A 27171-nucleotide genomic window follows, 5' to 3' on the forward strand; every position below is an offset into this window, starting at 1 on the left:
AATAATGACCACTAGATAAGCACAAAAACATTGAATATAATATTTCCAACATAAGTACATATATCTTAAGGAGCTCAGTAGCTCAAACATCATATTTTAAAATATCTTCATAGTATATAGTCATCAATCATATATACTACAGAGAACGTAAAAATCAATAAAGTATGGTATTCCAAAATATTTTTAGTAAAACCATAAAGTGTAAATCTAATTTACTCAAAAACGTTTCATAAAACGTAACCATGAAATCATATTTTTCATGTATGCATTTCTAATAGTAAATCATGCATTTTGGAAGGGATATACTCACAGATACTCCTTTGTCGAAAAACCGTGCGAAATAAGAGGGACGGAAACGCTGCTAATAATCGCACCTAAGCACATAAAGGGTCCAATTAATAAAACTCTATCATAACAATTGAGTTTCTGAAAACGGACGTCATAAATGGAATTAGGACATCGAAAAACATAATGAGGGACCTCGAGTACGACCACGGGCCAAGATGGGTCGCTGAAAAAGTCTCTGACGCCACTGTGGATGACGATGGAGCACAATACCTTCAGCGGAGGCGCCTATGCTCCACGCGCCGGCATAATCGGCCCTTCACGCACGCCCACACGCATGCCCACGCGTCACTCACGTGCGGCCTGGGCTGGGGTTCCCTAAAGTTTGAGCCTGGGGTTCATTGGGCCGAAGGCCCGATTTGCATGGCCCAAAAGCCTAGTTTGGGTCTCAGGTTTAATGGGTTGGGCTAGCCAATTAGGTTGGACAAAGGTGGTGGGTCGGATTCGACCTGTTTTCAAGCCAAGGTTTGGCCGGTTTCTGGGCACAACTTCAAACACCTATAACTTTTTCAATATTCAACCAAATCGAGTGATTCAAAAACCAAAGTTGTAGTACTTAACAAGATGAAGATAATGGTACCTTGCATGATGGCTAACTCATCCTGGTTTGGCTAGAAAATGCCTCGAAAGTGGCGGTGCTCGCCGGAAAACTAGGAAAAGCTACTCCAAGCTATTTTCTACGATTAACACGTATGTACTACTTAAAACAAGCTTCGATCTATCCTTAAAACACATCCTAAGAGTTTCTAGAAGTTTACCTTCATCGAAAAATTCACAAAAATTGCCGAAGTTCGTCGGGTGAGGGTGCACTGTGGCTGTCATGGTTAAGGTGCCATGTTTTTTGCTAGGTTTCGAGGTTCAACGTCCAAATCTTGGGATCGTTGTAGTGGTGAGAGTGAGTTCAGAGAGAGGAGAGTGAGATCGCAGAGAGAGTGAGAGAAAGATCTCGGGGAGAGCTAGAGAGAAGAAGAGAAAGTGAGGGAGAGAGAGTCCTTGCAAAAAAAAAAAATCAAAAAAAGAAAAAAAAGGGGAGGGGGTCATGTGGCCCCTAGTGACTCACAAAACAAGGTCACTAAAGACAAAACACAAAAATATCCGAAAACGTTTGATGTTTCAAACGTAAAATCTTCGTTATAGTTCTAAATTCGAATCCATGCACGCCTATGCATTTGTGGCGATAAGTACGTAAGAATAATTTAATAAAATTAAAACTACGCGTTTCGACGAGTCGGTCAAACAAAGTCAACCCAAGGGTAATTCGGTAATTTCATAAATCCGTTAATATGAAAATACACTAAATTTGGGATGGGGTTTCACAGAGATGCTCTTAGGAAAAAAAAAATGGCTTTTAAGATATATTAAATGTAGGGTAATGCTAAAGAGACTAAATTTTTAAATCAAATTTTATAAATCAAATGATATGAATTTCGCTAGTTATTACTACAGTTTAGTAGTATTCATTTTTATTTATAAATTTATAAGTGAGAGATCTTACCTTCAGCAATCTTTAATTTTGTGACGAGTATTTATCATAAATGGCTAAAATTTAATCCTCAATTTCATAAATACCAGTTTTTCTATATAATTTCAAATTTAGCCAAAATCACACTTAAAAAGACTCAAATACCCCCAAAATAAAAAACAATATAAACTTTAAAGCCTAAACCCTCTTGGACAAAAGTATGCTACTTTTGTTTTGCCGATTCATTCACCAACAACAAAGTATGCAACTTTTGCAAGCTAATGAATGGGATCTGGATTCACTGGGTAAAAATTAAAATCGGTATATATGAACCTATTAATTATGGTCATAGTTCTTTAAAAAAAAAAAAAAAAATCTAGCGAAGAAATAAACCTCCCTTTGATGCAATACCCACCCATACCACACACAGAGCAACTGAATTTTATGACTTGTCACCGGAAAAATCGACGGCAACTGGATCCACGAAGTTGATTCGGTTTTGGTGGGAAAGAAAATTAAGAAAACCCACATCAATGATAACTCATATAACAATAGAATAATTAAATGAAATCACCAGTAAAACAAGCCAAAGAGCTCCAATCAAACTCCCATTACGGATAACTTGTATTGATTAAAAATATTTACTTAAAAGTTTCTTTAGGATTCAAAGATTTTAGTTATATTTCCATGGTGTTGAAACTTACTTTCCAGTAGTCAAGTCAGTGTTTTTCGATGACAACCAAAGAGTATGGGAACTTTAAGGATTTTTACTTGCGAATGACGTCGTGGCTTGTCATAACACATTTATACCTTTTTGGTCATTTCAAATATTCATAACTGTTTTACATAAAAGTTTACCAAACATTATCATTTGCTTTTTTTTTTTTTTTTTTTTCCCAAAAGCATTTTTACAAAAAAAGTTTACCAAACACTATACTATTTTATTTCATAGATATTTATTCTCACAGTACAGCAGAAACAACTTTTTTTTCAAAGTAAGCAATACCAAACCAACCTTCATTTTAAGAGTCGAGAAAACTCAGCATTTTAGTGTGAGCACACAAAATGGCTTCCACATTAAAGGATAAGTTTAGGCTATATAAATTGTCTTTCGTAACACTCATTGTGAAGTTAGCACTCCCCAACACAAACAGAGCCAAGATTCAAAAACTCGAATATCTAAGCCCTAATTTTCCCAAAAACCTCAGCTCTTTTTAAAACCCCAAAAACCTAACTTGGGTTCTAGATCAGCGAGCGAGTGGCAATGACGAAGGTGTATGGAACAGGGCCGTACGATTTCAAGCGCCACCATGTCGCCGAGTACCCGCTCGAGTACCCGGTCGAGGCCAAGCCCGGTTCGGCGCTTCCTAGCTCGATAACGCTGTCGGAGATTCAGCGGGACCGGCTCACGATGATTGCCGCCGATAATTGGTCCAAAACCCTAGACGCGTCGAAGCCCAAGAAGCCCTTCGAACCGGAGCTAGTGAAGGTGATTTATCGGACGGAGTTGTCAGTTGAAGAGGGTCAGAGAAGGGCCGTCCCGTCACAGAGGGTGATGATTCTGGAGGTCAGTCAGTACTTGGAGAACTATCTGTGGCCAAATTTTGACCCCGAAACCGCGACCTTCGAGCACGTTATGTCCATGATTCTCATTGTCAATGAGAAGGTACTGTGTTTTGTAATTGTAATTTTGATGTTTCTGTACTGAGATTAGGGTATCTCTGGTTGCTAAGAAGCTGTTGGCTAGAAAACTAATCCAAGTAGTTATTTTTCGGGTTAGATAGTGGAACGATTCTTTCATTTTTCTGGTAGTTGGTCCCCAAAAGTTGGTCCTGAACGTTGAAATTATTGATATGTAGCATTTATAAACTGGTTTAATGGTTATGCATTTCTTGGTAATATTGCAACTAACAATTATGATTGAACTTGTGTATCTCAACTTTGGAATTGCAGTTTCGAGAGAATGTGGCAGCTTGGGCGTGCTTTTATGACCGGAAAGATGTGTTCAAAGGATTCCTTGAGAGGGTTCTTCGGCTTAAATCGGTTTGTGCTCGTTTTATCTGATTGCCATATTTCCTCATGCATGAATAATGGTCAAGAAGATTGCTTCCTCATGTATGAATAATGGTGAAAAGGATTCTACTTTAATCCTAATTTCATTATCAAAAAAATCAGTTTTAGTGACGTGTATTTGGTGCTATGAAACTTAAGTGACAATCATAGTTTGTGCATTATAGTATTGGTATATTAATATAGTTGGAGTGGTTTGTGTGATTCCTTCTTCATGATGATGAAACTTTATCAAGGACAATATATCCTCGAGAGGAAAAACCAAAACAAACTATCATTTACCTACATCAGAAATACTACAAAACGCTTTGAAGACATATTAAGAAATAACATCATGCATTTGAAAATATAACATAAAATGAGCTCTCCTTAAACTCTGAATCTCTGATGACACTGATCCCCAAAGGGAGGCGCACAAGCAAACCCTCTCCAACAATTAAGCCATCTTCTCACCCAATAGTGCTTTTGGATTTTGGCTTGTGCTGGCATGTTCTTATAGTAGTGTCCCACTTTCTGTTCTCCTGTCTATTTTTTCATATGATTTTGTCCCAAAACTTGTACCTGGTGAGTTTTGAAAAGTGGAATGGAGAAATCTACAAAATCTCTATTGTTTTTCTAACTCAATACTCTGGTGATTCTCTCCATAAGTTTGTTGCGTTCATGCATAGCAATCACACCATGTTTGGTTTTTATATGTTGACCTTTGGTAAGCTTACCTGCTGGTGCACAATTCATATGTTCTGTATATGATTACGGACATGGTTGCCATGCTCATTGCATTTTAATCAATTGTGGTCCACTTTGTAGCTGTTTCGTTTCGTGCTTGCTTTGAGATATACACTGGTAGCTTACTTAAAGTATAAACAGTATCAAATTTGCATGATGTATGATGAACCATCTGGTCATCGAGGATTCAGAAACTGATAGATGCTAATATTTGACTCAAGGTCAACAAAGTTGCTTTATGGCCATAAATATAATGTATGTATGCTAGATTTTTTATTTTTTGTGTGTTTTTTTAGGAGAGGAGGGAAGGTTACTACGGAGATACATTTAATTTGAATGACTTCTTCAGGTGTTTTATGTTTCAGACTTAAATTGATGCTTTTATGTTTGCAGGGAAGAGAGTTAAGCATTGCTGAGAAGACAAATTATTTAGTGTTCATGATTAATGCCTTTCAGGTATGGTAGCATCCTAATGTTTGGTTTTATACTTTATCCGATATGTCTAGTTCTAGAAAGATTTGTGGGTGGGCTACTTCCCATAGAGGGGTTTATTAGTTTTTACATCCATAAGCATCAGTGTATTTATCCTTTCTCTAGTTTGTTAGTCTGGACAGTCTGTTTCGTAAGTCCAGAAACATTCATAATTTGCTTTTGTCAACTGTAGCTTGCTGTTCTTGTCTGCTTGTTTTATATTTTCAAATTATTCGTCATAAAATTTATCTGAGCATAAAAATTTATTCAAGTTCTGGTTTTGGCTTCAATGCTGACACATCTTATCTTTTTTACATAAAGAGATAAGATATCTTTTGTGCACATCATCTGTTGTTAATAGTATATGATTTGACCTTAGTAGAAGTTTAGCTCGCACACATGGTTCAGTTATCTTGACACAGCATCAGTTTTGTATATTGGTCATATGTGTAATGAGATTAATCACTGAATGTAGTTATAAACATACAATTAAGTCTTGATGCACTTATTTCGTTTAAGGATATGAATATTGTAGTGAAGTACTCAATTGATTTGGGTGATGCGGCAAAGTACTTAATATTATACAATACTGATTTATTTAATTTTTTTTTTTTGTGACAGAGTTTGGAAGATGAGATCGTGAGCGATACTGTCCTTAGGTTAGCAAGTTTGCAATCTTGGCACAGTCTGTCGTACGGTCGTTTTCAGGTAACACATATGTTGTCTATTTTGAAAATATGTTTCTGTTATCATCCGAATTTTTATGTGACCTGTATTTTATCGTGCTTGATTTTCATTTTCATTCGCAGATGGAACTTTGTTTTAATCCTGATTTGATCAGGAAATGGAAAAGGATGATCAAGAGGGAGGCCAAAGAGGCTGCAAAACGCGGAGATGCATTTGACCCTTCAACTACACTTGAAGTTCAGTTCTTGAGAAACCTCATCGAAGAGTTCCTCGAGGTTGTATTTCACACTAATAAATTCTGAGTAGTGCTTTGTGGTCTTTGATTGTCAATACTGAGGCATTAATGAAACTTTTAATTTTATTTTCGTGCCTGTTCTAGATACTTGATTCCAAGGTTTTAGCCCCGGATCCTAGTATGAATGAAGATTATCACCTTGCTGGTGCTATGCGTGTCGATGATGCTTGTGTTTTGTACTGTGAGAGGTTTATGGAATTTCTTATTGACCTCTTAAGCCAACTACCAACAAGGAGGTATATTTTGCAAATATGTTCATTTCCTTCCCCCTCTCTGTTTGATGCTCAATTTTTGAACAGATAGTCAGTTTTATCCTATTGCCATTATATGTTTGGATCATGAGAGTTAGAGCTGTCAGTCCTTCATGCCCTATAGTTTTTCTTCTCTATTTATTACGTTGTTTCTATCTTCTTGTGATTGTACATTGTTTCTATCTTGTTGTGATTGTAGGTACTTGAGGCCGCTTGTTTCTGATGTGGCTGTAGTTGCCAAATGCCACTTGAGTGCTCTGTATAGACACGAGAAGGGGAAACTCTTTGCACAGTTGGTCGACTTGCTGCAGTTTTATGAAGGATTTGAGATTAATGATCATGTTGGGACACAACTGACAGATGATGAGGTGCTTCAATCTCATTACGAACGCGTGCAATCTTTCCAGCTACTTGCATTTAAAAAGGTTCCTAAGGTCTGTATATAATCAGAGAAATAAAGAGACTCTGGTTTAAAGGAGTTGCTGCATTCTTTTCTGTGTTTTCCTCTATAGATTGGTGCTAGCGTTCTGAATATTTCTCCCCTTTTTGCTTGTAGTTGCAAGAGCTTGCATTGGCTAACATTGGTTCGATTGACAAGCGCAATGATCTCTCAAAGAAATTGTCTGTTCTTTCTCCTGGTGAATTGAAGAATTTGGTTTGTTCAAAGGTATGTATGACATTGATAGGCATGCTAGTTAAGATTCCATAGTTTGAAATTTTTTTCCCTGGATTGGTATTTATTTCTGCTAGTGAGTACTCAAGTGAAGATTGTCTGTCCATACCTTTTCTGTTTTGAGGACATACATGTTGCAATCTGTGTTTTCCTTTGTCTCTGAATTAGCTAATTACTTGCTTGAGGAATGTCAGCTTTCCAATTTACTGTTCTCCATTTTCTCTCTTTTCTTTTCGGGTGTGTGCTGAGTTATGAACTCATCACTATGGATATTGTAAACTTCTGTTTTACTGATATATTTTTCTGTTTTGCAGCTGAAGCTGGTTTCAAGGGATGATCCATGGTCTGAAAGGGTTGATTTCCTTATTGAATTCATGGTTTCCTTTTTCGAAAAGCAACAGTCTCAAAAGGAAAAAATAAATGCCCTTCCACTGTACCCAAATGAGCTCATCATGTGGGATGAAAGCCTTGTGCCAAGCATCAATTACTCTGGAGAAGGTTGTCTGGCCCTTCCAAAACTGAACTTACAATTTTTAACATTACATGATTATCTCCTCAGAAATTTCAATCTCTTTCGTCTCGAATCAACATATGAGATTCGTGAGGATATTCAGGAAGTTGTTCCGCATCTTCATGCGTACATTAATAATGAAGGAGAAACTGCTTTTCGTGGTTGGTCAAGGATGGCAGTGCCGATCAAAGATTTTAAGATCAGTGAGGTAAAACAGCCAAATATTGGAGAAGTCAAGCCAGCTGCTGTGACAGCAGAAATTAGTTTCAGCATTTCTAGTTATAGAGGACAGATGAGATCAGAATGGAATGCTCTTAAAGAGCATGATGTCCTTTTTTTACTTTCTATTCGTCCTTCCTTTGAGCCTCTAAGTGCAGAAGAGGATGGCAAGGCAAGCGTGCCCCAGAGGCTTGGTCTTCAGTATGTACGGGGTTGTGAAGTCATCGAGATTCGTGATGAAGAGGGAATTCTAATGAACGATTTTACTGGAAGGATTAAACGGGATGAATGGAAGCCTCCAAAAGGAGAACTGAGAACTGTGACCGTTGCTTTAGATACAGCACAATACCACATGGATGTCAGCAACATTGCTGCAAAAGGCACAGAAGATGTTTATGGGACATTCAATATATTGATGAGGAGAAAGCCCAAGGAAAATAACTTTAAAGCAATTTTGGAATCCATTAGAGATCTTATGAATGAATATTGTATTGTTCCGGACTGGTTGCACAACATTTTTCTGGGGTATGGTAATCCTTCTGCTGCACAATGGACTAATATGCCAGATCTTTTGGAAACTGTGGATTTTAAAGATACTTTCCTTGATGCAGACCATTTGAAAGAATGTTTTCCAGATGATCAGGTTTGCCTATATACTGTATTTATTTCTGATGTCTCTGGAATTTTTTGTTTGTCTGTCTGTTCTCCTGGAGGGTGATCTGACTAAAGACTTTCTTGTTTACATGTTCACTATTTAGGTTTGTTTTATTAGTCCAGATGGCACAGAAAACTTGAATCCAAGGCCTCCTTTTCGAATAACACTTCCCAAGACGATGAGAAGCAACACCAATGCTCTTCCAGGGAATAAGAAATCTACTAATGATGTCCCCATGGATAATTCCAATAGTGAGAAAGAAAAAATTGTTGTTGAAGCATACACACCTCCTGACCCAGGTCCGTATCCCCAAGATCAGCCAAGGAAGAACTCTGTTAAATTTACACCCACTCAGGTAGTTATTCCTTTTTTTAACCTTGTGCTGCTATATATTATGATCATGTACAGTCTGTTTTCTTTTATTGCAATATACCAACTTGTAAAATTGATGTAAAATCCTTGGATGAATAAGAAACCATTAATAAGAAACTACATTATTAAGGTATAGGTAATTAAGCTTTTTTACAGTTTCAATGATTCTGTTCAAATCACATGGTAACACCATACTAGTAATATGATATATGAATTTGTAGGTTGTTCTACTTTTAGATATTTTTCCCATCTTTTAGTTGTGAAGTTAAAGTAACAAACTTTTAATTGGGAAGCAATGTTTGTGCCATTTAGTCTCTGTATTAATAATTTCTAATCATCCTTGTTGTGTAGGTCGGAGCAATCATCTCAGGTATTCAGCCAGGACTAACAATGGTCGTGGGTCCACCTGGTACAGGAAAAACTGATACCGCTGTCCAAATTCTGAACGTTCTTTATCATAATTGTCCGTCTCAGAGAACATTGATAATTACTCATTCAAACCAGGCTCTAAATGACCTTTTTGAGAAGATTATGCAGGTTCATATTTCTATCTTTTAGGGTGTTAATTCCTGCCTATAGCTATTTTCTATGTTGTCACAAGCTTTTAATATTTCCCTGTTTGCTGTTTTAGAGGGATGTGCCTGCACGATATCTTCTTCGACTTGGGCAAGGAGAGCAAGAGCTAGCAACTGATCTGGACTTCAGCCGACAAGGCCGTGTCAATGCCATGCTTGTGCGGCGCTTGGAGTTGCTAAGTGAAGTGGAAAGGCTGGCTAGATCACTCCAGTTGCCTGAGGATGTAGGTTATACATGTGAAACTGCTGGGTACTTTTGGTTGCTTCATGTTTACTCGCATTGGGAGCAATTCCTTGCTGCTTGTAAGGAGAATAAAGATAAAACATCATTCGTTAAAGATCGTTTTCCCTTCAAGGATTTCTTCTCCAACACACTGAAACCAGTCTTTACTGGTGAGTCATTTGAGAAAGATATGCGGGCAGCCAAGGGTTGCTTTCGTCATCTGAAGACCATGTTTCAAGAGCTTGAAGAGTGTAGGGCATTTGAGTTACTGAAGTCTACTGCTGATCGAGCAAATTACCTGATGACCAAGCAGGCAAAGATAGTTGCCATGACATGCACTCATGCAGCTCTAAAGAGAAAGGATTTCCTTGAGTTAGGTTTCAAGTATGACAACTTGCTCATGGAAGAAAGTGCTCAAATTTTGGAGATTGAAACTTTCATACCAATGTTGCTCCAGAGGCAGGAAGATGGTTATGCTCGGCTTAAACGCTGTATCCTGATTGGTGATCATCACCAGTTGCCTCCTGTTGTTAAGAATATAGCATTCCAAAAGTACAGCCACATGGATCAGAGTCTCTTTACTAGGTTTGTACGTTTGGGCATTCCTTATATTGAACTTAATGCCCAGGGTAGAGCCAGGCCAAGTATAGCCAAACTGTACAACTGGAGATACAGAGATCTGGGTGACCTTCCATATGTAAAGGAGGGTGCCATATTTCATAGAGCAAATTCTGGATTTTCCTATGAATACCAGTTGGTGGATGTGCCAGATTACAATGGCAGAGGTGAATCTACACCTTCACCTTATTTCTTCCAAAATGTCGGGGAAGCAGAATACATTGTCAGTGTCTACATTTATATGCGTCTACTTGGGTACCCTGCAAGCAAAATCTCCATATTGACCACTTACAATGGCCAGAAGCTTTTAATCCGTGATGTTATCAACAGACGTTGTGCTCCTTATGACTTCATAGGCCCTCCCAGCAAGGTAAGAATAAGATCACCACTTTCACTATGCAATTTGCAGATGTCATTGACCTTTAAAATGCGTTAGAATGCGAATGTATCAAATTGAACATCAGGCACACTAATGAAATACAAACGTAGTAGATGTTAAAGAAATAAGAATTGAACAGTCCATTTGTGAAATCTAAAGGTCTGTCAACAAGTTGGTGTCTCTGTAGGCTAGTTTAGTTCTCGTTGATCCCTCGGAACAAATGGCCAGGGACCTGTAAAGTGTCTTATACGGTATTGTTAAGGCATTTTGGGCTTTCTGACAGTTCTGTCAGAAATAAGTTTCATTCATCCTTACTCATTAGCTCTGCTAACTTTGCAATTTTACGCTGTGTGATCGCTTTAGTAAACTATTGTTTCTGTTGACCTTTGTGATCTCGTTGGTAAAATAATGTTTTAATTGTGCACTGTTATCAGGTTACAACAGTTGATAAATTTCAAGGTCAGCAAAATGATTTTATACTGCTCTCTCTTGTGCGTACTCGCATTGTGGGTCACCTTCGTGATGTTAGGAGATTGATTGTTGCAATGTCTCGTGCCCGACTGGGTCTTTATGTGTTTTGCCGTCGTTCTTTGTTTGAACAATGCTACGAACTTCAGCCTACATTTCAACGTCTACTTCAGAGACCTGATCACCTTGCCCTTAATTTGAATGAGATTACATCAAACACTGAGCGTCACGTTGAAGAAACTGGTCCTATTCATCTTGTCAGCAGTGTTGATGAGATGATTGGTATCTACCAGCAGCTTTATGAGGTATGCTTTCCTGTGGTGCATTCAATTTTCCTTTTTCGTCATATTTTGATTTGAGGAGCAGATGGTGAGCGGGTAAATATTAAAAATATCTTGATTAGTGGAGTGCCCTGTGGACCTGCGTAAGTGTATCATCAGTAGTTATGAATTTCAATCCCATGCAATTAAAATCAAATTATAAATTGGTCTCCTAATATGAATTTCAGTCTCAAGGTTTCTAAGCCTTCACTTTCGTATGTATTCATTATTTAAACATCGCGGTCATCTCCCTATATCTGATGCCCTTAAAATTAACTACCCTCCAAATTTTAAAATATATTATTTAAACGTTTCTAAGCCTTCACTTGTGTCTGTATTTGCTAAATTTCAACAAATTTGACTTGCCATCACCGTGCCATTTTTTATTTGTGTTCAGTAGAGTGAAAGGTCCATGCGATTTAACTCAAAATTTACTAATTGACTGGAATTTTCTTAATTCTTTTTTTCAGGTTAAGTTTCATCAGTACATGCCTTCTTCAGGTCAAGTAGGTGAACTCCTTCCGATTGATACAGATGCGCACCATCCCATGGATACAGATATGCCTTTAACTTCCGAAGGGGCACCAGAGGATAATGCCCAGCATGGAAGCAATATGGAAGAAGACACTAAAGGCGATGTCGTTGCCAATGGCCAGAACACAGAATCATCATTCGAGAACCATTCAAATGGGGAGACAGATGCTAAAGCTAGCGTGCCACCCGAAAGCAATTCTGATGAAACAGAATTGGAAGGGTAGTGCTCGACAGTGGTCCCATTTGGATTTTATTGTGTAATCTTCAAATCTGCTAATCTACTCGAGTCAAGTGCAGTCCTTTCGTTGTATGGATGCCACTCATGAACGCCGCAATACACCTCAGATTATGATGCTCTGGTAGCTAGTGAGCCTGCAAGTGATGACTAGCTTGTGAGCCAGTAGTAGTAAAGAAGCATAGTCTCTCTAAACGTCAACGGCCACACTTGTGCCGTGTGGGGATGTTTGTTGGCGCTTGTCGGACGAAGAAGTGGATTCTGAGGTTTGGAAATTAATTTGAGAGTTTTTCTGTAGTGTCCCAAATGTATGCAGAAACCATAGGAACTCTACGTGTTTTTGGCTGACTGTTTCTAAATTAGGTGAAATCCTTCTGTAGCATTGACACAACTGTATCTTTGACGATCCTTACGATATATTAGCTTGCAACTGAATGAAGATGTAATGTTGTGGGATGGACGTCATTAGTTGCTTAGTTACTTGATTACAGGTTGCGTTTTAGTTTCTTGATTACTCGTTGCATTTTCCGGCAGCTATTTCCGGTCATGCTATTGCCATATGTTCGTTATGGTCAAGAAATTCATGATGCTACAACTTGGACCACAAACCAAACACAGGAACGTAACCCGAAGCACAGACGAAAATATAGAAACACCATATTTAACATGGTACTTAGGCATTAACAGTGCATCTTTCTTAGTGTTAAAACAAAATGTGATTTGGCTTTGGTAAACAGAAAGATTCCTAGATATCAGGTGCGGCATCATCTGTTAATAACGTTAGAAAGCATGCAACTTGCCTTCTACAATAGAGTTTTACACAAGTGCAATTGCATGTGGTGTCTTCAAAATAGTGTGGTGTCTCGCTATCCCAATTTCTTAGAACTCGACAAATTTGCCCTCATTAAGAACTCTACTAAAAGCCAAAACCATACCCCAAACAAAAAAACTGATGAAGAGGTAACTGACATAACAGTAATAGACATAGATTATACCAAGCAAATTTTCACAAATCATAACAAAAGAATCCTTATATACTCTTAGTTCTTCATATGTAGAGGAGAGTGTACAAACATTGCTTCAAAAACAAACTTTTGGTTAGGAATTTGGTCATATATATACTCTCCAACTTAAGCCATAAACCAGCTGTAGTAGTCTCATCATCCACCTCATGAAGAACTTTGTTAGATAGTGACAACATGATTACACTATGTCCTCGGTCTAAAGCGTCTTCTTCTTCTTTATGAGACCAATCTTTTGGCAATGCTTCCAAACCCTTTAGCACCTTAAGCAACCCTTGTTGAACTAGCACATTTTGTATCTTCGCACACCAAAGGCTAAAAAATCATTCATAAAGAGTCACTTGGGAGCAAACCAAGGACCTGACCGCTAGACCAACAACTCTTAGGTTTCTCTTAGTACAACATTTCTTAGTGATTATTCAAGGAAATTGAACACCAAACCTATCTCATTTCTCTATCATTACCCCTCACCCTTCAATTCCATCACCAATTAGGCTATAACATTTGGAGGATCCAAATAACATTTCTCTGTAATGTTCTAATAACAATTTGGATACTTTTTTTTGTTTTAAAAACAAAAATAACAAAATATCTAGTTGGCAATAAACATATCATATTATCATATTCTAGTGCATGTCAACAGAAACAATTGGCATTTTTTTTAGAAAACTTTAACGACAAGCTACTCGTACTGTTCATTTTAACGAAAAATCACATTTTTATACTAAAAAGTTAATCATGGTACTATTCACTTTAGCCTTTATTTTGCCCTTATTGGTCAATAGAAACAATTGGCATCTTACTAACTATTCTTTCAATTTTGCACCATCGAAATACCTTCCAAAGTATTACAAATAGTTGGGTACATCACGTGTCACAATACAAGTTGTTGAATACTTGAAAATTTTTTTTGCACCATCGAAATACCTTCCAAAATACTACAAATAGTTGGGTACATCAAGTGTCACAATACAAGTGGTTGAATATTTGAAAAAAAAAAAAATTCAACCGCTTGTTCTATAAGACTTGGTGTTCCAGGCATACCGAAAATTTCTTTTACAGGAGAGCAGTTAAGTGATGACATGTTCTGTTGGCGCCACACAGACCTAAGGTAGAAAGAAAACAAAAATCATAACTATTTTGAAAGAAAAATTAAAAATCAATGTAAAAATGAATTAAATGTCAAAGCCCTGACCTTACAGAGTTACTCGGCGACACCAATTCGCGGTTGTCAATCAACCTCTCCAAGATTTGGTAGTGAGTACCAATCGAGTTTCCCGCACCATTTCGGTTTCGATACGACCTCACGCACGAGGTGGGCGCGGGCAGATGCGTTGTATCAGGAGGAAAGGCTGAAGAGAGAGTAGTACTGTGTCGACGGGGGTTGCCGGGTTGGTGGGGGTTTAGAATTTTCTTTCTTTTTTGTTTGTTTACGGATAATCATTCTGGTGTCTTCGATCGAGAGCAACTTACAAGGAATGAGTTCAACGTCATGTGGCATTTTGTATCTAATACTGAGTTGTCATATACAAATTTCTTTTTACATAGTAATGTAATATTGAATCGAGACGCCACGTGACAATAAATTTGTTTTAAAGGGCATACCAAGTCAAAATCACCCAATTTCTTACCTATTTACAACATTGCCATTCTCCCTCAGCAGAACGCAAATGCGTTAAGCGTACTCACATAAATTACTGTAACAAACAAAACACAACGAAAATTTGCAAAGGGAGTCCAAGAAAACGTACACAACAAGAAACTAAATGAAGCAATGTAATTCCAATCTGAATTCATATAATACACAAATGTGTTAAGCTGAGCCCGACAGAGCTTTAAAAACTACGTAAAACGAAGAAATAAACGAAGTCGATGATTTCAAATTACGATTGGTTAACACATTGAATGTCTAAAGTTTTGAGCAAACTTGAATGCATAAAATTGCTCTCCATGCCAATCCTTCAACACCAAGCCTAGCATGATCACTATAAATAGAAGTCATGAGGTGAGGGTTAGAGCATCAGTTCTGAACAGCCTCGAGCCGAAATTCTTAAGTGGAATTTCTCCTTGACACCATTCACATATCTCTCCCTAAAGTTTATTTCTACAAGGAGTAGGCAAGAGAGAACTACGTCGGTTTGATCCATGTGCTAGGGCACATGGTACGTAGGCAATCTAGCTGGGCTAGAAGCAACTGAGTCCTACAAGTGGTGGCACTCGTGCTTACAAACAAAGAACGCTCGTAAGAATGAGATGGTAGTCTGGGATTCGTTAATTCCACTAGGTATAACCCTATAAGAATTCCATATTATATGCTTGATTTTCTAACATCCTATGTTAAGCTCCTTGAGAACAAGTCAAAAGAGAAAGGTAACTGGAAAGATATTACCATAGAATTTCATAACAAGTAGACAGAATAGTATTTGTTCAAAAACATAAATGTTTAGCCAGGCTCGATCTCAATGATGAGCCAGAATGGAACTTAATAATGACATAAATCCACTTAAACCCTAACTGAAGTTGAAATAAAACCACCACCAATTATCATACTAAATAACAAAAAGCACTACGGATATCACCACAATCCTTCATCTGCTTATATATCTTCACAAGGTCTTGACTGTTGATCATCCAAAGGAATGTCCTCTTAGCACAATATCCTCATTCAGAATGATAGATCAATCTGTCCAGCCCGTTTGTAATCCAGAAACGATCGCCACATCAAGCTTTTCAGGATCAGATAACAATGTAGTGTCCTTCAAGAAATAAAAGATGATTAAGCGGCCAGTGTTTACAAAAGATACAGTGTTGGATATGATATGGAGGGGGAATAAATACAAACCTTGGTCAGGGCTGAGAATTTTTTGGAGCACTTCTCCGGAGCAGCAGTTGTAACTTTGGTGCAGGCTTTTTCACCCCCACCTCTTTGTGACCCAGATCCAATAACCACATTAAGCCTTTCGGAATCAGATGATAATGCAATGTCCTTCAAGATACAAAAATTGATAAGAGGACCAGTCATTACAAAAGACTTAATAATATGATGTAGAGAAAGAAAAATTATAAACCTTGGTCGAGCCTGAAATTGTTTTGGAGCACCGCTCAGGAGCAGCAGCAGCTGCCACTACCCCATGCGCGCTGGTGCAGGCTTTTTCACCCCTGCTTTCCTGCACGAGCATTGGGGAAAAGTTCAGTAATTCCTATTCTGAATCATAAGCAGCCTCTTCAACATCGTAAACTTCTCCATCCTCATCCACTTCATCATCACCAAACTCGTCAAACGACCTTATATCAAGCTGGTAGCGGAGAAGCCCTCCAATACCCCCAAAACCTCGACAGAATTGTGACCCCTCTTGTGATTTGTTGGTGACAAACTCAAGAGCACAACCAAAACGCTTGTACTCATCAGCAAACCATTCCAACAGTGACATCTTCACCTGAATCTTTAGCTCTCCTTGGCTGGCAGGATCTTGAAAGTTGCTCATATTTTTTTCCTGCTCCTTGTCGAAATATTTCACAACAATCTCATCAGTCTTTGAATTCTTTAACACATACCTATCAATCTCCAGATTTTCCCACACAATAAGTGTCTTAATTGCTCCCATCTCCAAAGCCTTTAGCGTGTCCTCTACGCCAACAACATACTTTCCTGTATCCTCATTAACCTCTTTAAAGTATTTCCCTAATAAGATCTGCTCCTGTATAAATTTCACATTGGACAGAAATTCAGCAGACAGCTTAATAGCCTGATTGAATCCATCCTCTCCTCCATAAGAAATATCCACCACTTTCAGTATTTTCGCCTGCAGACGGGGATCAAACTTAACCGACTCACTAAGCTTAGTTTTGAAATCAGCTGATCCAGCCAGTATTAATCCTTTAACATTGGGCTGGTTAGTGGCTGGATTAATAAACAAACTTTTGGCAAGCTCTGCTGTCTGGATAACATGGTTGTCGCGTGCTTCCTCTCCAAGGCGAGCAAATCGAAGAGCTGATTGCCCACCTCTTCCGTGTTTCTTTGGCAGGTCAATGCGATACTTCTGAAGAACCTCCCTTACGTTACCACTCAATGTCCCGAAAAGAGTCCCCCTACCATCCATGATAATGAAACCAAATTTTTCACCACATTCTAAGAGTTCATTCAGAGCTTCGGTATGGAACTTGTTGTCACAGAGGTAAAGAGACACATTGATCGGCTTCAAGGGCTCGAAATCAAACGTGACCTTCTTTTCATTGCCATCTTCGGTAGCAATGATTCCGGTAAACAGAGCAAGGCCATTTGGAGGAACCTTGTTATAGAGCTTGAGCCGCTGCTGAGCTGATGTAATTGCACCTTGAACAGACTGACGATTCACCCTACTTTTGATATTCAAAGCTGATCCTAATTCATCACTAAGCATCTTCGTAACTCGAGGTATTTTATCACGGGGAGGAATGATGAGAGAAATCATACTGGTGCCATTGCCCTTTGCAGCTTCAAGTCCCTTGATCAGTTTCTTAATTCTCCATAGCTCAATGTTCTTATCAGGAGTCTCATGAGCATCGGCCATCATGAAGATGGATCGAGTACGAAAACAGTTGGAGCAAACAATTAACAGCCTGACCTACAACAAAACATTATACACACACAATTAGCACGACGACTTCAAGATCGAACTGAATTTATCAGAAGAAGATAAAGTCACCAAAAACAAAAATTTGAAAAAGTAAAAAACTCAAATACAAAACCCGTACGGGAAGCCAAGCAATTAAAATTGGAAGGAGAGAAATAAGCATTAAGCAAGCAGCATATAATTATATACATGAGACTATTAGATGATATTCACAATCCATCCCTACAAACTTATGGATGATATCTTGCCACAAAATTAGGTTATACTGATCCAGCCAAAAATTAAAACAATTATAGCCATGAATCTTGATTGCAAATAAATTCCTGATCACGTCTACCGCACCCATTCTCGAAATTTATTGCATTCAAAGCCGGCCTTGATGGCAATCGAAACACTATGTGAACATGTTGTACACAATGCTTACTGTTTATATCTGTTATATGCCATGCATGTCGACCATACTGTATATATTTTACTTTCGACAATGTTATTTTTTAGGAACAATATTAGAAAGTAAGAAATTAGACTGCTGAAAAAAAAAAAAAATCCCTAATCAATAATTCAAACCTACGTACATAATCTGAAGAAGAAGAAGAAGAAAATCCTAAACAGAACGACGAAACACAAGAAAATATGAGTAAAAAGAAGAAGAAATTCGAAAAAAGCAAACTGACCGGACGGATACTGATACTAAACGGCGGCGGCGGAGCAGGGAAGAGAGACTCAGAACAGTGATGATACAGACCCAACACCCCTCTCTTTCTCTTGAATTTCTCAGAGCAGTTACGCTCGCCAGAAGGTGTCTCACTCTTTCCTTTTTCCACTCGGAATCCAATTACTTGGTCGTCAAGTCACGGCTGTCACGCGGTAGGTCTCCAACCAAAAAAATAATAATAAAATAAGTCCACGCGGTTGGTTTTCATGCGTGATCCGATGGGTTTTTGGGCCGAAACTGGATGGGCTTTAAAACCTCGGGCCAGTCAAATAAACCCATTTCAAAGAGCTCACTTTTTTTTTTTTTTTTAATCTAATTGGAAACAATTTTTGTTTATTTATTTTAGATCAATCTAAACTATTTTTTAGTTAATTCTAAATTTTTCATTAATTTCTTGCCAGGAGGATCCTCGTCGGATCCTTATTGTGAGGATCTCGGGGAACCTCCAATTACATCCGTTCATCGTACATCGTGTGATCAGAAATCGTTATAAATTTTTTTTATTTAAAATTGAATATAAACAATACTAACAAAAACTGGCTGCATGATGTACGATGAACAGATGTGATTAGAGGATTGGGCGAGGATCCTCTCTCAATTTTTGGGGCTACTCAAGACAAGTTGGTCATGTTCTTGCCAACGCGAGAGTTTTAAATTATTATTTGATAGAGTTGGACAATTTCGGGGATTAAAGGGAGTATATATGTAATTAAGCATTTAGTCTATCTCCAAGTTTGAGTTTCAGATAGTAAGTGAGATCAAGTTTGAATTTTAGAGAGATTTAGCCTTTAGAGTATCCACTCATATGTTCTCTTTTAAAATCAAATTTTAGCTTAAAATTTAAATTTTATTTTGGATGTAGAAGTTCCCTATAAAAATTTTAAGGCCATCGTGCCATTGAATCTAGGGACTAATAATTTTGTTTTAAATTATTATTTTTAGTTCAATTTGATACTTCTTAAAAACTGAAAAATCTTCGATTATCTTATAAATATTTAACACGCATTTCAATAATCATCTAACTTGTACCAATATTCAAGGATTATTGAGGTGAAAATACTTGATTCATAAAAGTCTTGACATATTCTACTTGAGTATACGACAGTTAAAAAACAAGAGTAACTTCAAGTCACACCTCCTACATAAGTACATACGTGCAACGCACCTTGAAGTTGTGACATTTGTAGACACCAAACTTTTACAAGTATGAATCAGAAGTTCAATTATGCAAAAGAAAGTCAAATTATTCTACAAAGAGATAAGTGGATCTAAAGCATTATCTCTTGTTGTGTATAATTGTAACTAACTTGTGAAGAAAGCTCCAATGTGCATACAATTGGGGTACGAAGCTTCAAGTGGGTTGCTCACACAACTTCTGATTAAAAGCACCGGGAGAAAGAAAACCAATAAGAAATTCCAAAGCTCTGCCAAATTGCATTACAGTTTCCAACTTTAGTTTCGTCAACTTCCTCCAGCCACACCACAAATTCAAAAAGCACTTTCCAGATTCTTTATCATATTTGTGAAAAATTATCAAGCCCCACTCACACGAGCTAGTTCCTTACCACCAAAACAAAATTACCACATACCACATAAAGTAATCTTGTGATATCTGTTTGATCAAAATCAAGCTTCTACATCCATTGATCACACAAACATATTTTGGCCTTTCCATACATTTTTAGAGATCGCATTAGAGGATTAATTCTTGTAAAGAATTTACCCCATAAATCGCAACCCTATTCACTTGTTAGATGTAAAATTTTTTATTTCGTACATGTATTTTTCATTAGTTTTCAAGAATTTGCGTGTTTTGCAGTATGTAAGGATGTGGAAACAAATAAAAAAAAATTAACCAAGATTTTCTCAAGCCCGTACAAGATAGAAAAAAAACTAATTAAGAATTGGATAAAAACAGTATTAGTGGTAGTATGAACTATCAACATAAAACTACCCCTTAATTAAAACAAAACCTAATTAATAATTCACGCCAACTGAGGGGAAATCAAGATATTATTCCAGCAGCTCATCAACATCTTGGCAGCTCTGTACCGAATCTGGAACGTCGTTGCAATCATCAAACAATGCCGTCAAGTAATTAGTAAGAAGATCATCGTCGGACCCATCAAAATTAACGTCGCCAAAAACACCCTCCGCCGCGAAATCAATGCTGTCGGCCAAGAAGTTATCGATATCATCAGCAGCGGCAGCACTAACTGGATCGATCACCGTGGAAGAAGTGGAAGATGTAGAAGTAGATTGTTCTGAAGCCTCCGGCATAAACTCCTCGATATAAAACATCACGTCATCCTCAAAACCCTCGAAACCCTTGCTTGGTTTCGACTTCTTGAACGATGTTCGGTGATGCAGCTTCGTGGAACTTTTGGGTCGACGCGGTTTCTGTTCGTCGCGCTCTCTGTTGGACGCTGACTTCACCATTATCGTCGGATCTTCACTCTTCCGTCTACCTACGTACGCAGACAAATCACGAAACACGAACACGAAGAAGTCTGAACTCTCAACAAGCAGAACGAGTTGCCAAGTTTTGCAAAAGTAAACAAAATAGATGGATCGTGTAGGTATATATATAGGAATTAGTAAATATTCTTTTAGGTTTTTTAGATATTTCCACGAAATTTGAAAGACAGTTTCTAATTTGTCTACATTTTTTCTTTTTAATTTCCTAAATTTGGTAGGAAAGTGTTCTTATGTCGTTTTGAAGGAAACTGCACCAATGTCCTTATGTCGTTTGCCGGATACTTATGACGTGGCTGAACTCCATTACTCCAACAAATATAGAATGAGTAATACTATTCATACCATGTTTTTTGTATCACATTTTCATACCACCTTAGGTGGCATTTGATGTAGATAACCACATCATTTGAATTAATTAAAATTTTAAATTTAGCTCATTACTTAATAAACTAATAATTAAGAAAAACTAGTTACTTAACTAATGATTGTGGTATACGAGAAATCTTTTTTCTTGATTTCCTTGGATTTTGCAAATTTTCAAATGATGTGAAACCTTTCTGAGAGCTAGAATAGCCCATGAACACACACTTGGTTGCTTGAGGTTCCAATTTGTCTCGGTGAGCAGCTTGAATATAAACAAAACCAATGCATCCAAATCTTCTAAAGTGTCAGAGATCAATGGTTCTTCCTTTCATGACTTCATATGGAGACCTAGAGTTCAACACACTACTTGGCAAGCTGTTAATTATGTAGGTGGCTGCAAGCATTTCTTGAGACCAAAACCTTTTAGGCACATTCACTTGAAACATTAGAGATCGGGGTTTTTCCAATAAATCTCGATTCTTCTTCTCGGCTACACCATTTTGTTGTGGTGTACCCACACAACTGGTTTGGTGCATATGCCATGTGTGCTTAAATAATTTGACATGATATTGGATGTATACTTAGTGCCATTGTTTGACCTTAATGTGTATTTTAGTAGAGAAATGATTTGTAACTAGCTTGTGAAAATCTTTAAAGGCATCAAACACTTAACTCTTAAACTTCAAAAGATACAACCATGTAACCCTAGAGTAATTATCAACAAAGATAAGATAGTACCTATAACCCTCAACTGATTCAAGCCTAGAAGGACCCTATACATAAGAATGAACTATTTCAAATAACTTGCTAGTTCTAGACTTGGATGTTACAAAAGGAAGCCTAGTGGCTTTTGAGAGTTGACATGTTTCACAATCATGGGAATCTTTACAAATATTTGGAAACAAAACATACAATATTGGTTACGAGGGGTAAGCTAAACGTTGATGCCAAAGTTGGTGTTCTTGTGCAATGCTTAAGCTGACAATAGACTCTTGGACAACATTGACATCCTTTGATAGATAGTACAAACCATTCAAGTAGAACCCTTCACCAATCTTCTTCTTGGTTCCTTGATCTTGAAAAACAACATTGGGTGAAAATTGCAAGGCAATCTAGGGTATTTGTGATTCTTCCAACTGACAGAAGTTGGAAAGGGAAAAAAGGAACAAAAAGTTCAGTTGACTTCACCCTATCACCCATTAAACTGATTTTCACTTTGCCTAAGACACGCTCCCCCTTACCATTAACTATAGACACATGTCTAGCTTCTTGTAAAGGCTTAAAATCATGCAAGCTAGAAGATTTACAGGTCATTTGGTTAGTGGCAGCAGAGTCTATAATCCAACAATCATGAAAAGTATTTACATTAAGAGCTGTTGAGAGAGCACTTATAATACCTGGGATATCTCCTTTCTGCACACTTTCTGAATCTACCAAAAAATTGGCAAACTGGCCAAGTAAAGTTGTCGGATTCTTAGTTGCTTTGTCTTCACTCTCAAAACTTCCTCTCTTTCTTTGGATATAAGCAGCAAACTCATTAATTAAGGCAGCTGGAATTGAGGTGAAGTTTACCAGTCCATCAGTTGGTGTGCTGGTTGCATGGTATGCTTTGGGTGTTGAGGGACCCTTGGCATCTCTGGAGAACTTGTTCTCTTTCTCAAACTTTGGTCTCAGTTTTGGGTGTAAAATCCAGCACTTTTCTCTCACATGCCCACTTCCATTGCAGTAGGTGCACTTCCATTCATGCCATTCTGATCTTTTTCCTTTGAACTGCTGCTTGTCTCCAAGCTTGTGGTTGACAGAGAAAGCTCTAGCCTTTGAGTTATGCTTGATATCAACTTCCATCACTTTCCTGCAAGTTTCATCTCGTTGGACAGCATAGCACACACTCACAAATGAATGAAGCTCATGAGTCATTAGGAGATGGCGGCGAAGGTTTTCATATTCAGATCCCAAACTAGCTAGGAGTTGGAAAACCTTGTCTTCATCAACTCTCTTTAAGAGTATAACGGAATCAGTAGTATGTGGACGATACAGATTGAGTTCATTCCACATAGTCTTCAAGCTCCCAAGGTGTTGAACAAAGGCTTGATCACTTTGCTTCATACTAGCAAGGTTCTTTTTTAGTTGGAAAACTCGAGTAGCATTGTTTAGGCTTCCATACATCTCTTTGATGGCTTCCAAAAGAAGATGTGAAGATTTTGAGTACCTAAAAAGCTCAGATAACTTGGGCTCCAGGAAGTTGAGAACCCAGGACATGACCAACTGATCATTACACATCCATGCATCGTACGTAGGAGAGGTAGATGCATGAGGTTCAATGTTACCATTGATGTATCCCAACTTCGATCTTCCTCCTAGGGCAAGAGTCACAGCCCGAGATCAAGAAAGGTAGTTGAATTCATTTAGCAAAACTGAGCATAGCTTTTGATTTGGAATGATTTCACCATGAACTACGTTGAGAGATGAAGTAGAGGAACTGGTAGCCTTTGAAATAATCGGATTGTCTTCTGCCATAATTTAAAAAAAAAAAAAAAATAGAAGAAAGAATAACAATGGTGAATCAATCAGAGGTAGGTCGATTAAGGTTCATGCTCTGATACCATATTAAATTCTTGCTTAAACTTTTGGTATGTATTTCATCATATATTTGATTTACAAGTGGGGGCTCTTATAGAGAGATCGAGCAAGGCTGAAAGCCTTTGGACAAACTAGGGCAACATACCACTGAAGGAACTAATAGATAAAACAGGTAGCCCTAGAACAGATAAAACAACTAGCCCTAGATGCAAGTTACAAGATAGATTGATTGATTTGTACTAGTTACAAGCAACTAAAGTGGCGGCTGCAACTCAACACAGCTAGAGAGTTGCAGATGCAACTCAAATGCAACTTGGGCCCTTCTGTCCTTCTTTTAACAATATCAAACACCTTCCCTACAATTTTTAGTGTCGAAATTGTAGCGAAACCATAGGCCCATAGCTAAAAAACCTACTTTCTTAAGATTATGAGGTTCATTCAAATGTGAAATCCAATCCTGGAAATACAACATCCCACTTTTCCTCTCTTGGAGATTCCCCAAAATATTCATTCTTAATTCTCACACATCCAAAACAAGATCAGGGCTAATTTAGTAATATGACTCATTTACAAATAACTAATTTTATTGACTCACTACACATGCATCACTTGTGACATTCTCCTAGTTCTTTCTATAGGAGAAGGGGGTTTGTGTCAAGACACTATGAGATGTGAGCTAATAACTAAGAGCATCTCTAAACAATAGCAAAATATCTTGGAATGAGCATTTTCATTTTCAATGGTAGGGAAGTCTTGTGAAACACTCATTTTAATTGAAAAACGTAAAAATGTAAATTTTTTTACACCTTCAGGAGATGGACCCCTCTATATGAGAGAAAAGTACCTGGAATCTCAAATTTTCATTTCTCCATTAAAACTCATATTTACACATTCTAAAAATGCAAAATAAGATATAAATCTAACCTTTATATCTCAAATTTGCATCTCTATATTGAAAATGCTAGAAGAATGCCACTATATTGTGAACTAGTGGCAAAGACTTCTACTAGTTTGATAATCAATTCATTGTCCGTAATATTTTAGAGAACAAGGAAATATAGAGAAAAACGAAAGAGATGGGGAGGAGAAATCAAAATGTATTTTTGTTCCTATTTGAGTGCCTATTTATAAGTGTAGGATTTACATAAAAAATGTCCTAACTAATTACATATTACATTGACTCTAAAGTGAACAGCCACATAATAAATATTAATTACAACAATAATTGTTTTATTTTTTTCAGAAGAAAACTGATATTCAAAGAGAGAAAGAAAAAAAAAAAAAAACAGATTTTAAAATCAGGACTCCATAAAATCAGTTTCAGATTTAATTTTTCATTTTCACATTTTCTCTTGTTTCTATACCCAAAGTATCAATCACTCTTCCGTCCCAAAATCCAATATATGGGATCTCTTGACTTCGATAAAATATCGCTCGACTTTTACATTGCGGATTCAGTGATTCAGTCTCAAAAATTATCACTGAAAAAATGTAAAAAAAAATCACTTGTAATCTCATTGCTTCGTGACGAAGAAACAATGCTGTTGAGTTTGGATTTATATATCATTCCTTCGGAAACATGCAAGCTTAACCAATGGCCTTTTAAGATAGTCGGATCCAATAATTTGGTTTGGTTTGTAGTTTTTTGCGGATTTGGAAAAAGAATAGCAGGTAGTTAAACATCTGATAACTGACAAGTTAAAGTTTAGATTGTTTCTTCACAATGAATTGAGCTAAGCTCAAAAGAAACAGTTTCTCCACAAATTCATACATGAAAAGGTAATGGCAAATATCACCCCATGTTACTACCAACAGAAAATGTTGCTTACTATATTTTGAAGAGAGTATAGCAGGTAGGCAATAATCTGATAAGTAGTGTCATGTTCTTGCGTCTCCCTAGGCCTCATAACTAGTGGCAAATGTATATATTTTGAAAGGGTAAGATATGTTGGATTTTTAGATCGTCGAGTTCGCTTCATTCTAACGACACCGATACTGTTTCCAACTTTAACACCTGCCCAATCCGTCAGGTGTGGGGTTTTACCACAAAAGATCTCGATATTAGTTAAAGTAGGGTAATCCTATTTAAACCCATTGGATTTCTTTGAACCCCGATGTGGGACTTTAACAAGATATGTTTTAGATAATTCATGAATTCATATTCAAAAAGCGCATATACTTTACTAAGGAAAGGCTGATTTTACCTTCTTGATATCCAGCGACATTTGGAATAAACGAGGCACTTCTAGCTCGATCTCTAGCTTCATATGCTCAAATGTAACAGCAGGTTATCATATAAGGATTCCTATTACACCAATTCCAATCAAAATTAAAATTCAATAACAACACATATAATAACCGAAAATCCGCAGTGAGTATGCTAACAATATAACTTTCCTACCACTAATTTCTAGAAAGGCATAGGATCATAGATTCATATTACCTCTTCGAAACGCTGAACTGTAAGTAATGTCCTGCCTGTCACAGTCATACCACACAGTTTCATCAAACTTCAGAACAAACCACTTTCTTCAACAAAAACCTCAAATTTCTATAATTCCAAATTGCCAAACCAAGAAAGCTCAAATTTTTTAACACTTCAAAATGACCAAACTAAACAAGTCTACAATTTTGATACTTAAACTGATGAAATTCTCAAATGGGCAATCATCAATCAAGGCAAAAACAAGCGGAAGGAGAGTTAAATGGGCAAAAGGGAGCTGACTCATGTTGCGGTGTTGGTCGTAGTCGATGCCCATCTCAACGAACAAGTGGTTCATGGTTGGCGTTGAAGCGGTGGTCTCACTCAGCTGCTGGACAGCTCCATGGTGGCTTTGATTTAGTGTGGAATTGGAGGGTTTGAAGAGAGGAAAATAGAGTTGGTGCTCTCTCATTTGTGGGTCTGGGAATTGGGCAAGCAGTAAAACAAATATGAAGGATAATTGTCTTTTTTTTTTTTCTTTTTTTTCTTTTTTTTCATTAAAGGCCTAAAACCTTTTTTATGAAACGACTTTGTCCTAGTTATGATTTTTTATTACCAGGTCCAAATGACGTTGTCTTGGCTTGGAGAAAACAAGTAGTCCTGCTAATTTCCTAGAAAAAAATACAAAGTAATCCTGGTACGTTTTCCAACCGACTAGAGGGATGGCTAGTCGTTCCTGCTTCTTTTCTGGCTAGAGTAAGGGCGGCCGCCTTTCCTTGTGCCTCTATAACTTTGCCTTTGTTCATAACGATAACATTTTAGCATACTCCAATATCTTAACTCATTGTGCTAAAACGTAAAAGCAATCAATTAACAACAATATACTTTG

The 27171-nt window shown here is 37.5% G+C and overlaps 2 protein-coding genes and 1 pseudogene across 5 annotated transcripts; 1 reads left to right on the top strand and 2 right to left on the bottom strand.

Annotated features, from left to right (window-relative positions):
- Positions 1-2859: 2859 nt before the first annotated feature.
- LOC137735144 (uncharacterized) lies at positions 2860-12577 on the top strand. 2 transcript variants are annotated; one of them, XM_068474533.2, is made up of 14 exons: positions 2860-3473; positions 3761-3850; positions 4997-5059; positions 5696-5782; positions 5884-6036; positions 6141-6292; positions 6507-6741; positions 6864-6974; positions 7295-8353; positions 8469-8720; positions 9089-9274; positions 9369-10523; positions 10967-11305; positions 11791-12577. In XM_068474533.2, the coding sequence occupies exons 1-14, from the start codon at positions 3072-3074 to the stop codon at positions 12076-12078; spliced, it is 4572 nt and encodes a 1523-aa protein (XP_068330634.2). In that variant the 5' UTR covers positions 2860-3071; the 3' UTR covers positions 12079-12577. The 2 variants fall into 2 exon arrangements, with proteins under 2 accessions (XP_068330634.2, XP_088553589.1); XM_088697463.1 differs by having other exon boundaries at positions 2931-3473; positions 5916-6036.
- A 2894-nt stretch (positions 12578-15471) lies between these two features.
- Positions 15472-18575, bottom strand: LOC137733147 (eukaryotic peptide chain release factor subunit 1-3 pseudogene; annotated as a pseudogene). Of its 2 annotated transcripts, none has more exons than XR_015963946.1 (4): positions 18399-18575; positions 16180-17710; positions 15954-16097; positions 15472-15867 (listed from the first exon to the last, which is right to left on the bottom strand). The product of XR_015963946.1 is annotated as a eukaryotic peptide chain release factor subunit 1-3 pseudogene, transcript variant X2 (transcript). The 2 variants fall into 2 exon arrangements; XR_015963945.1 differs by having other exon boundaries at positions 16180-17715.
- Positions 18576-20321: 1746 nt separating this feature from the next.
- On the bottom strand, positions 20322-27114 carry LOC137733850 (uncharacterized). Its single transcript, XM_068473044.2, has 5 exons — positions 26586-27114; positions 26304-26338; positions 26065-26165; positions 22678-23790; positions 20322-20907 (listed from the first exon to the last, which is right to left on the bottom strand). Exons 4-5 carry the CDS (start codon positions 23558-23560, stop codon positions 20453-20455), a joined length of 1338 nt encoding a protein of 445 aa, XP_068329145.2. The 5' UTR covers positions 23561-23790; positions 26065-26165; positions 26304-26338; positions 26586-27114; the 3' UTR covers positions 20322-20452.
- Between the last annotated feature and the right edge of the window lie 57 nt (positions 27115-27171).

This window comes from Pyrus communis, chromosome 7, assembly GCF_041283825.1.
Source record: "Pyrus communis isolate YQ-2024b chromosome 7, ASM4128382v1, whole genome shotgun sequence".
In the NCBI taxonomy this organism is placed as follows: Eukaryota; Viridiplantae; Streptophyta; class Magnoliopsida; order Rosales; family Rosaceae; genus Pyrus; species Pyrus communis.